Below are 12,211 nucleotides of genomic sequence, written 5' to 3'. Positions count from 1 at the left end.
TTTCAGTCACGCAGTTAAAAGTTCTGTAGAACTTTTAACTGCGTTAAGATTTAAAAGGGATGTAAAAAAATGAAAAATGGGGAAGTCACCAGAGAGGAATTCAAACCAATAGCCAGCACGTGTAGAGACAAAGTCAGAAAAGCTAAAGCACAGAATGAACTCAGGCTTGCTAGAGAGGTTAAAAGCAACAAAAAGGGCTTTTATGGGTATGTCCGTAGCAAAGGGGACGACAAAGGACGAGATGGTTGGACAGTGTTCTCGAAGCTACGAACATGAGTTTGACCAAACTGCGGGAGGCAGTGGAAGACAGGAGTGCCTGGCGTGCTCTGGTCCATGGGGTCACGAAGAGTCGGACACGACTAAACGACTAAACAACAACAACCAAAATGGTCAAAGGCCTGGAAACGATGCCTTATGAGGAACAGCTTAAGGAGCTGGGTATGTTTAGCCTGGAGAAGAGAAGGTTAAGGGGTGATATGACAGCCATGTTCAAATATACAGTGGAACCTCGGTTTATGAACACCTCGGTTTATGAATTTTCGGTTTATGAACGCCGCGGACACATCTGGAACGGATTAATTCACTTTCCATTACTTTCAATGGGAAAGTTCGCTTCAGTTTATGAACAGACTTCCGGAACCAATTACACCCATGCTTCGGGTTAAGTACGCTTCAGGTTGAGCACTCCGCGGACCCGTCTGGAACGGATTAATCTACTTTCCATTACTTTCAATGGGAAAGTTCGCTTCAGTTTATGAACGCTTCAGTTTAAGTACTCTGTGGACCATCTGGAACGGATTAATTCACTTTCCATTACTTTCAATGGGAAAGTTTGCTTCAGTTTATGAACAGACTTCTGAAACCAATTGTGTTTATAAACCGAGGTACCACTGTATACCAGTAAAAGGATGTCATATAAAGGAGGGAGAAAGGTTGTTTTCTGCTGCTCCAGAGAAGCGGACACAGAGCAATGGATTCAAACTACAAGAAAGAAGATTCCACCTAAACATTAGGAAGAACTTCCTGACAGTAAGAGCTGTTCGGTGGTGGAATTTGCTGCCAAGGAGTGTGGTGGAGTCTCCTTCTTTGGAGGTCTTTAAGCGGAGGCTTGACAGCCATCTGTCAGGAATGCTTTGATGGCATTTCCTGCTTGGCAGGGGGTTCGACTGGATGGCCCTTGTGGTCGCTTCCAACTCTATGATTCTAAGTGTCTTGAAACTTCTACACTTCTTCTCTATATAGTCAATAAATTTACTCCATTCCCTCTGGAACTTTGTCTCTCCCTGGTTTCGGATCCCGTAGATCAACTTTGCCAGTTCAGCATAGTCCATCATCTTCATTTGCCACTCCTCAATCGTTGTTATCTCCTGTGATTTCCACTTTTGGGCTAGTAAAGTCCTCGCTGCAGTTGTAGCATACATTAACAGTCTCTGATCTCCATTTGCAATTTCTTCTCCCATTAAACCTAATAAAAATGCTTCGGGGTTTTTGGGAAAGGTATACTTAAACATTTTTTTCAACTCATTATATATCATTTCCCAATATCCTTTTACTTTCTCGCATGTCCACCACATATGATAAAATTTACCATCTTTATCTTTACATTTCCAACATGTTCTGTTACTCATCCTATACATTTTAGCTAATTTCACCGGTGTTAAATACCATCTATACTACATTTTCATTACATTTTCCTTCAAGGCGGTACATGCAGTAAATTTCATTGTTTCATTCCATAATTTCAACCACGTCATATTCAATATTATACCCAAATTCCTTTGCCCATTTTATCATCACTTATTTTGTCAATTCATCTTTTTGTAAACCATTCTAACAAGAAATTACACATTTTCAATAACAATTTCTCTCTGCCTTCCAACAAAGGAGACTTTTAAGTATTTTACGGTCTTTTTGGAAATGCGTCCCCATGGAACTTACCTGCCACGTAAGCATTTTAAAATAAAACTTTTGAAAAGATAACAATAGACCAGAAGCAAAACATTTAAACTTGCACCAACTTTCTAAACATCTGGACAGGCTTGTACAGACAAAAATGTTTTTAGCAGAGGGTCGAAAAGAATACAGCATGGTTGTCCTGAAACTTCTGTGACAATACTAGAGAGGGAGATCACGCTTTCTCCTTGGAAGCATGTAGGCCAGCAACCCCAGGAGCATGTGGCCATTCATTTGTTTGGAAATCTAACTACAAAAGCTTTTTCCAGGTCTTGCAACCTCCTCAAAAGCTTTTGAACACACAATGTTTGATATGTGGTGATGGTGGGAATCCCCTGTATGAATTAGAACCATATGCAGTTTCACATAACACATATATACACACATATTTTGCTAAGTGTATTTCCCCTGATGTATCTTTGTTTGTTATTTTCAGTGATGTATGCATTTGCTCACACACTTTCCCCAGTACATGCATTCTTATACCCATAACTTGGTTGGAGAACTGCATTGCAAAATCTGGAGAAGTGTGAATTTTGAAGGGTGCCTGCTTTTCAGCTCTTTTTTTGTGAACTGCAAGTTAGTTAGGTTAGCCTTTAGATGCAAACTGAATCAAATTTATTCTTTATCCCTAGGCCATTGTGACATATGCCCTGGTATATGCGCCTGGAGCCTGGAGTTGGTGCAAAACGCTGAGTTCATGGTGGTGAGTAGGGCCCTTTACCAATCACATATATCCATGCTAAAGGATCTACTCACTGTCTGCCTGTTAGTCAGCAAGCCAATATTAAGGCCTGATGTGTGTGTAAGCTCTAAACAGCTCTGTACAAGTTGTTGTTGTTATTTAATATCTTCTAAACCACTGTCTCAATTTACACACAATGTAATTAAAAACAGGCAAAAACACAATACAAATTCATTTAAAACAATGAAGTTTTGTGGTAAAAATCCATTTATCCAGCTGAGAAAGTCTGTGGGAACAAAAATGTATTCAGTCATTTCCAGAATGTGCAGGTAGCAGGCACCTGTTGTTACCTTGAGAAGTACCCTATTCCACAGACCAAGGGCAGCCATTCTAAAAGCCTTGCTCTGAGTCACTGCGGAGGAGGCTTTTGAGATCTTTGAAACTTGCAAAAGAAACTCTCTTGCAGACTAGAGTGATCTACCGTGTGGATAAGAAATAACTCTCAAGTAACTTGGTCCTGAGCTGCATAAGGACTTGTGTGTTAGGACCAACACCTTGAATTATCTGGAAGATTGTATTCCCCTCCGGTACCTGCTAAAGGGGATTAAGATCAACAAATAGAATTTGGCTAGTCTTGTCTTGGCCTAATCATTATTTGTTTTTAGGGGACACTTGTGGCCCTGGTGTAATTGAATGCACTCCCTGTTGAAATACAAGAAACCGCTTGTGTATTGGCACCTATCTGCATCTGCCTTCCCTTGATCTCTCAGCCTGTCTCTCCTGCTTTAAGTACTGTGTTGTTTTAGTGCATATTTTAATTATGGGTATATTGTAAATGTTTATACACTTCATAAGAGATATGATTCTGGTCCAAGATCAAGAGCGACTGGATTTGTGTCCTTTCTTTTTTCTTTTTGGCATTCACAGCCCCACCAGTAAGTGTCTGGATGCATCACTAGCCACCTTTTTTTTTAGGAGACATCTTTTCTCCTCAGGAGTAAGCTGACCACCTTTTCACGGATCAGCTTGGTCTTCACACCATAGACAATAGGATTGCAGAAGGGAGGCACCAGAATATAGAAGTTGCCGATGAGGATATGAATGTAGGGGGCCACGTTGTGGCCAAAGCGGTGTGTGAGGAAGGAGAAGAGGGCAGGTGTGTAGGCCAAGACAATCACACAGATGTGGGAGCCACAGGTGTTGAAGGCCTTGGCCTGGGCCTCCCGAGATGGCAGCCTCAGCACGGTCACAATGATCTTTGCATAGGACACACCGATGAACATTAAATCCAGACCCACCACCAGCAAGGCCACGGTCAAGCCGTACATGTTACTGATCACAGTGCCAGAGCAGGCCAGCCTGACGATGCCCATGTGCTCACAGTAGGTGTGGGGGACGACATTGGTTCGGCAGTAGGGCAGCCTGCTGGCAAGGATGGGGAATGGGGCAGTCAGAATGGCTCCCCTGGCAACTGCCAAGCAGCCAATCTTCACGATGGCAGGATTTGTGAGGATGGCCGCATAGCGCAGTGGCTGGCAGATGGCCATGTAGCGGTCAAAGGCCATGGCCAACAAAACGGCTGACTCGATGATGGACAGCGCATGGATGCAGAACATCTGCGTCAAGCAGGCTTCGAAGCGAATCTCTCGTGAGCCAAACCAGAAGAGGCAAAGCATTTTGGGCACAACAGTGGTAGATGCAGCCAGGTCAACGACAGCCAGCATGCAGAGGAATAAGTACATGGGCTCATGCAAGATCTCTTCCACCCAGATGATGAACATGATGGTGCAGTTCCCCAACACAGTCACCACGTAGATGAAGCAGAGGGGGATGGCCAGCCAGACGTGGGCCGCCTCCAGCCCTGGGATCCCCAGCAGGAGGAAGATTGAAGGGTGTAGGGTGCCATTGTAGGTGCTGCCAGAGGCAGACATATTAGACTGGAGGGGCCTTGGGACTCCTCCTATGGCCTGTGCAAAGGAGAAGCTTCTTGTTAATCTGGAGGTAGGGGAGGCAGGCAACAGTTAACGGGCATGTTCTGCATCCAGCAAAATTTCACATCACCATTTTGAGGTCTTGTTTCCACCAGCAGGTATAAATTAGCCTCAACCCCATTCCTGCTGGCAGGAAGAAATACAAGCTTTCAGCAGGGCCTGATGGTGAAGGTTGGCAGGGATACAACAGTTGAAAATTTAAGTGTGGGGTAACAGCACTCAGGAATGTGATAGATACCAGTGCTCACTCAGAGCTGTTTATCCTCTAGTGTGCCTGGCTGCCTACATTTAAAGGATGCTAACGTTAATTGAGCATTCAGTGATATTTTCTTCATTTAGTCAAGTTGCAAAATGTGTATAGTTATCTCAGCCAACCCCCCCCCCCAGCTGCTTCTGCTGTCTCCTGCCTTGTTGTTCCTCACTAGCTGTTCTGGCATTGCAGAGGGTTGGACTAGATGACCCTTGGGATACCTTCCAACTCTATGATTCTGTGACACTCTTCAGCCTGCCTCTTCTGCTCCAGGGGAAAGATTTGCTTTGACCTAAGCAGCTATTGTGCAAATTTGATTTTTGAAAAATCTGCCCCTTCTTACTTTGCTGGTATAAGAGTAGCAGCTGGCGATAAGGCTCCTGAGGCCTTTTAACAGCTGGATACCTGGCAAAAGTTCACAGATGCAGCTTTCCCCAACTGGATATGTAAATAGTGAGGACCCATAGTCCAGTTGCAGGGCCCAGGAGTTCAAATCCCCACCTGGCCATGAAACATACTGGGCAATCTCGGACAAGTCACTGTCTCTCAGCCTCACCTACCTCACAGGGTTGATGTGAGGGTGAAATGGGGAGATGAGAACCAGGTACACCACCATGAGCTCCTTGAAATAAAAGGTGGTAAGGTATATAAATTTAAGAAATAAATAAATAAATATGCAGGAGGTCCCAGGCTCAATTCCTAGCGGCATCTCCAGTCAAAGGCATAAGGTAGCAAGAGACAGGAGATTCTGACATGAGATACAGCAGAAAAAAGGTGCCAACTCTACTTTTTCTCAAAATAAGCCCATCTATTTTACAGAGACATATACAGTACTTAACATGATTAACAGTTTAAGACCCAGCCGTGTGATTTTATTGTTTTAACTTAGTAGATGCTTCAAGCTTCCTGAGGGAGGAGCTTGGAAAACATCAAAAACAGAAGTCTCACCCGCCTTGCTTCATCTGCTTTGCCTGTCTATTCCTGGCTCATTTCTGATGTGATGCTCTTCCCTAGGGAATTATCCAGGGGTGTGTGCATGTGGAGAACGTTAAACAACAAGTAAATCCTTTGTGGAATTTGCACAGGTAATCTGTGGACTAGATGTCAAATTCATATTGCCAGCTTCTACAGAATCTGTTTTCCTAATACATTATGACATGACATGTCTCTGTTGGGCATATCAGTTATGTGTTGAAAGCTCACTCTTGCTTTCCCTTAGAGAGTATGCATAAGAATATAAGATGAGCCCTTCTGGATCAGGCCAGTGGGGTCCCAACTAGTCCAGCATCATATTCTTACAGTGAATGGCCAGTCAAATGCCTGTGGGAAAGCTGCAAGAAGGACCTGAGGACCACCTCTCTCACCTCCTGTGGTTTCCAGCACCTGTAATTCAAAAGCATTGCTGCATCCATCGCCCCAGACCTAGCAAGGGGGCTTTCAGCTAAAAGATTAAATTGATGTTTTAACAGCAGCCTTTGCCTCTCAGCCTATACTTCCCTGTCTTTAAAAGCCAGCCCAGCTTACTTTCCAAGCTGGGTCCAAAGTCTCAGCAGGTCTTCAAGGGAGAATGTATTCTTTCATGCAATTGACTGTAATTCTAGCCCTAAAAAGCCCAATCCCACTGGCTGGGTGAAGACACAGGCTATGGAGACGGTCACCTCTGCCTTCCATGCTGCTTCTGCATCCACCTGAGGGAGTCATCACCAGCTCTTATAGGAGAACAGTACCTGGGTAATATAACCTGCCTGAGGCTAACTATAGTCACTCACCTTAGCAGATTGCAGAATCTCTCTTTGAAGAAGTGGCCATGCTGTGCCCAGTGCTCCTGCCAGCCTCTCTAGGATCCGGTGGAGGGAACTGCTGCCAGGTCTTATTTATAGGTCAGTCTGGTCAGCACCCAAGAGGAGGCTTCTAATTCCCTTCAGCCTCCGCCAGTTGCTTTCAAAGACCTCTATGGGCATGGATGCCTCCCTCTCCCCTGGATAGCCAACAGGTGCTCTTGGGAACAAGAGTATTTTTTCCAGCATACACACAGACACACTCTTCACTTTCCAGATCAACATAATGATCTAAGTACCTTTGTGAGTGGGGAAGCTCTCCCATCTATTTTCCTACTTAAAATCTCTTCTAACCTGAGGTAGTTCTTCCTTTTATGGCACTGTTGGGATTTATTTATTTATTTTAAAAAACAGCTGCACAAATATAATATGTGGAACATCTGGCTTGCCAGTAGTACATGTGAAAAGGATCTAGGGGTCTTAGTGGACCACAGGTTTAACATGAGTCAGCAATGTGATGCAGCAGCAAAGAAAGGCCAATGCTGTTCTAGGCTTCATCAGCAGAATTATAGTGGTCCAATCACAGAAAGTAATTGTACTGCTCTATTCTGCCTTGGTCTACATCCAGTTGTAGATTACCCTCAGGATCCCTTTCAACTCTATTAGTGTTGTTTTTGGCATCCGCCTGTCTCAGGCTCCCTCTCATTTTAAGAGTCTTGTGCTCTGGAGATCCTTGTGACCATGAAAGGGAATTATGTCAGGTACAATAGGGTTCCGGGTACAGGGATTTCTGTGCTGTCTACATACAACAAATATTTATTTACTGTATCACAAAAAAGTTACAGAAAACTTGTAATATAACAAAACCATATAAGGGGCTTACAATTCATGTAAAACAATTGCAAACACATTTTTAAAAGATGAAAAGATGACTGCCACCCATTAAGATGAAAAAACCTGGGATTTTTTTTTAAGTGCTTACAGCCTTACTACTTTTTAATATTTCTTTATTGCCTCCGGCCTTCTAGATGTTGCATTCAACACTGCAAGCCCTTATTGAGAGAGTGTTGTTATGTAGGTCGCTTCCTCCTGAGAACTATGTGGGTCACTCGCTCACGGATCTCCTTGGTCTTCACACCATACACAATGGGGTTCAGCATGGGTGGGAAAAGGAGGTAGAAGTTGGCCAGAAGGATGTGAACATGAGGCTGCACATGATGGCCAAACCTGTGTGTTAAGATGGTGAAAAGAGCTGGGGTGTAGGAGACCAGGATCACTACCACGTGAGCTGCGCAGGTGCTGAAAGCCTTATAGCGGGCGTCTTTTGATGGCAGAGCCATGACAGCCCTGGCAATCATGCAGTAGGACAAAGTGATGAACAGCAAATCCACCCCCACCACAAGGAGAGCCACCAGAAGCCCATAGACAACATTGGCAAGGATGCTTGAGCAGGCCAGCTTCACCACAGCCATGTGCTCACAGTATGTGTGGGGGATGACGTTGGTCTTGCAGTATGGAAGACGGGCTGCCAAGATGATGATTGGGATGATAAAGACTGTGCCTCTCAGGATGACCCCTGCTCCAATCTTGGCCAGCAATGGGTTGGTTAGGATGGAGTCATATCTCAAAGGATTGCAAATAGCTACGTAACGGTCAAAGGCCATTGCTACAAGCACTGTCGACTCCATGATGGAGAAGGAGTGGATGAAGAACATCTGGACCATGCAGGCACCAAAGTCTATTTCCCCAGCTCGGAACCAGACAATGCAGAGCATCTTGGGCAGGGTGGAGGTGGAGAGCACCAGGTCTATGCCGGCGAGCATGCAGAGGAAGATGTACATGGGCTTGTGGAGGCTCTGCTCTGTTTTGATTGTATACAGTATGGTGCAGTTTCCTAGCAATGTGATGACATACATTGAAGAAAGAGGGATGGAGAGCCAGTAGTAGGACGCTTCCAGACCAGGGATACCCAGCAGGATAAAAGAGTAGGGGGTGGCATGACTCCCGTTAAACACATACATCATTCATGGGAGGCATGGCACATGGATACTGTAGTCTTGCTGGCTGCAGTGGAGGGAAGAGCCACAAATTGAGACAGCATGTGTACTTTGTGCCTCTTCAACAACAAAGGCATCCCCCTGCTAATTAACTTTAAAGGTGTCAGCATGAATAGCATATATTAGGGATTCCCTTAGGTGTAGACTTTGGGAAAGCTAGGCATTACAAGGGTCTAGAAACCAAGCCTTATAAGGAACAGTTGAGGGAGTTGGGGATGCTTAGCCTGAAGAAGACAAGACTGAGAGGTGATATGATGATCATCTTCAAATATCTAAAAGGCCATCTCATGGATGATGGACCAAGCTGGTTTTCTGCTGCTCTGGTGGATAGGACATTACAAAGAGCTTTTTGAAAGAGCTGTTCAGCAGTGGAATGGACTCTTTTGGAAGGTGGTGGACTCTCCTGTACTGGGTGTTTTTAAAGAGAGATTGGATGGCCATCTGTCAGGGATATTTTGGCCTTTGATTCTGCTTTGCAAGGGGGTGGACTAGATGACCCTTGGGTTACCACCCAACCCTGCAATTCTATCATTCTATATTTCATTCTAGCAGGCCAAGCCCCTGCTTTTTTATGTGGCAGTAAACCCTATTGAATTCCATTTTTATTTTTGTTTTAATTACATTTATATACCACCCTTCATCTGAGGATCACAGGGCAGTTTACAATATAAAAACACAAAAATACATAATATGGTAAACAGTTGTGCTTACTTGAAAATAATGCATGGAAAAAATTGCTCTCTTAGAGAAATCTCGATAGTGTGGGTTACACCCGGTGAATTGTGTTTAGCTGCCACTGAAATCAAATTGGACTTAAGTCATGTGCTAAACTTTCCACATTGGTTCCAGTGGGGCTGAAGCACATCTATCATAATTGACATTTGGTGCAGTGAAGGGCAGCGATGTGTGCTGGGCAAGTGTCTCCCCTATTCTCATATCGAGTGGAGTGGGTATTCCTACAGACACAGCCTTGAGTTGCATGGAAGAAAGCGGGGAGATAAACATTGTTAGATGCTGCTGAGCCACTTCTCTATTATCGACATTTTCTTCCCACCTCAACAACCCCCAACCCTTGTCATGTATTTATTTATTTGTACCCCACCCTCCCCGGCTGGAGCTGGGCTCAGAGTGGCTAACATCATATAAATACCCAGTAATACAATGTGCATAAAAACAAGCAATCAGTTGATTAAAATGCATCCCAAAATTAATACTAATAAATTAAAGTTAAAGTTAAAACTGGACAAATAACAATCCTCAGGATAAAATTGAAAGCAGTTAATACTTGCCAGGACCAACTGTTTCCACTGATATTATAAGGACCTGTGAGCGAGCTGGGAAACCTCCTTCATGCTTGTTCTTATACAAAGAGAAAATGAGTCCGACTGAACCCTGACCAAAGGCTTGGTGGAACAGCTCCGTCTTGCAGGCCCTGCGGAAGGATGCCAAATCTTGCAGGGCCCTGGTCTCTTGTGAGAGAGCGTTCTGCCAGGCCAGGGCCACGTCTGAAAAGGCCCTGACTCTGGACGAGGCCAGTCTAATCTCCCTGGGGCCTGGAATCTTCAGGGTGTTGTTATTTGCAGATACAGGTAGGTAGCCGTGTTGGTCTGAGTCGAAGCAAAATAAAAAAATTCCTTCAGTAGCACCTTAAAGACCAGCTAAGTTTTTATTTTGGTATGAGCTTTCGTGTGCATGCACACTTCGTCAGATACTCTTTTTGTTTTAATTACATTTATATACCACCCTTCATCTGAGCAGAGTATCTGACGAAAGCTCATACCAAAATAAAAACTTAGTTGGTCTTTAAGGTGCTACTGAAGGAATTTTTTTATTTTGTTATTTGCAGACTGTAAGGTCCTCCATGGGACATACCAGGAGAGGCGGTCCTGTAGGTACAAGGGTCCTAGGCCGTATAAGGCTTTAAAGGTTAAAACCAGCACCTTAAACCTGACCCTATACTCCACTGGGAGCCAGTGCAGCTGGTATAGCACTGGGTGAATGTGATCCCGCGGCAAAGACATAGAATAAAACATTGTATCACTGCAGTTGGAGGCAGCAGCGCTTCTGAATGCCGGTTGCTAGAAACTGCAGGAGGGGAGAGGGCTCTTGTGTCTGAGTCCTGCTTATGGGTTTCCCACAGGCATCTGTTTGGCCACTGTGAAAACAGGATGTTCTTGCATTACCTACTAGAACTTTATATATGTATATGTTTCCTTGCACCTAATTCCGGAAATATCCTAACAGAATGACATTGTTCTCTCAGATGCTGTTTGTTGGGTTCTCTTTTTTTGGGGGGGAGCAGTATTTTCTGGCCATCATGGTCAGTACTCCAGTAAATTGGTTCAACGAGTGCATTATCTTTATTCTAAAATCAACCTCTCCTAGAACTTCCTGCACATGCTGCTGGTATATGGTATTTTTAAAAGGCATATTTTATTTACTTACTTTCTTATGCACGCACACACATATACACTGAGTCAATGGGCATACAATTTTTGATAATGTAATTAAAAAAAACATTTGTCATTTTCTGAAACTGTTATTTACTAAAAACCAGCTTACAGAAAGTACAGAGAAAGTAAAACATTGAGTGTGTGTCCAATATCCTCCAGTGCTTTTAAAAAAACCAACGCACATCCTCCTGGCTGGGGTCTGTATTGTTATTGCATTAAACTAATAGGGTCACTGGCATTGCTTTGTACTTTAGATTTTCTTTCACTTACTCAGATAGTGTTTGTAAGCCACTTTCCACTTAGCAATGTAATAGGGAGTCCTTGGAACACCCCACAATTGCCTAATCTTGACTCCCTTAGGTCCAACTCGTAGTGGTGGTGCTGGAGGTCTCTCACCCACCCCTTCCAATTTCCTGGTAATAATAAAAAAGTACCCAAATGATCTTTTTACCCTCTAGAAAGAAAGACCTCAGACCATCAAGATCTGGCGTTCTTTTAGCCCTGCACTAAGCCACAGCCTAACAAAATCCAGTACAGAACCAAATTATGGGGCTCTGTGCAGTGCTCAAAAGCAAGTGAAGGTCCTAGGTGTCAGCCAGAGTAACCTAGTGGTGATACTCACTTCTGGTGCTGAGTAACAGGCGCTTGAAACAAACATGGTAACTTCATGGGGGCAACAGCAGGAGGAGGAACCATCGGCCTTTGTGTGTCCAACCCCTTAGCTGTTCCCTGTGGGAAGCAGGATGCTAGACATTGTCTGACACAGCAGACTCTTCTTATGTCCTTCTATACTCTAAGAGTAGAGAGGAGCATTTATGCAGCTTCCTTCAGTGCCGCACTGTGTGCAGATGGCCCCAGTGGTTCTGAAAGCACAAGATTTCCCTCTGGATCAGTAGTTTAGGCTGTTTTCTCTCTTTATGGCTTCCTCTCAGGGTTTCATCATACACTCACAGCTCTGCTGGTTCTCACCTTCGGATGAAAGACTCAGGCTCTCAACTCAGGAAATCCCAAAGATTTATTAATGGAATGAGCAGGTGGTCTCGG

General features: G+C 44.2%; 3 protein-coding genes across 3 annotated transcripts in view; 1 reads left to right on the top strand and 2 right to left on the bottom strand.

The window, feature by feature from the left end:
* LOC132592062 (uncharacterized) overlaps positions 1–12,211 on the top strand; it is a 295,543-nt gene that overhangs the window by 195,308 nt on the left and 88,024 nt on the right.
* On the bottom strand, positions 3,610–4,569 carry LOC118085009 (olfactory receptor 52P1-like). Its single transcript, XM_035115260.3, has one exon. It carries the CDS (start codon positions 4,567–4,569, stop codon positions 3,610–3,612), a length of 960 nt encoding a protein of 319 aa, XP_034971151.3.
* LOC148686096 (olfactory receptor 52P1-like) lies at positions 7,728–8,681 on the bottom strand. The gene has a single exon (XM_088668954.1). The coding sequence runs from the start codon at positions 8,679–8,681 to the stop codon at positions 7,728–7,730; it is 954 nt and encodes a 317-aa protein (XP_088525080.1).

The sequence above is a fragment of the Zootoca vivipara genome, chromosome 4 (assembly GCF_965207765.1).
Source record: "Zootoca vivipara chromosome 4, rZooViv2.hap1.1, whole genome shotgun sequence".
Taxonomy (NCBI): domain Eukaryota; kingdom Metazoa; phylum Chordata; class Lepidosauria; order Squamata; family Lacertidae; genus Zootoca; species Zootoca vivipara.
This window is presented reverse-complemented; position numbering and strand designations above follow the sequence as displayed.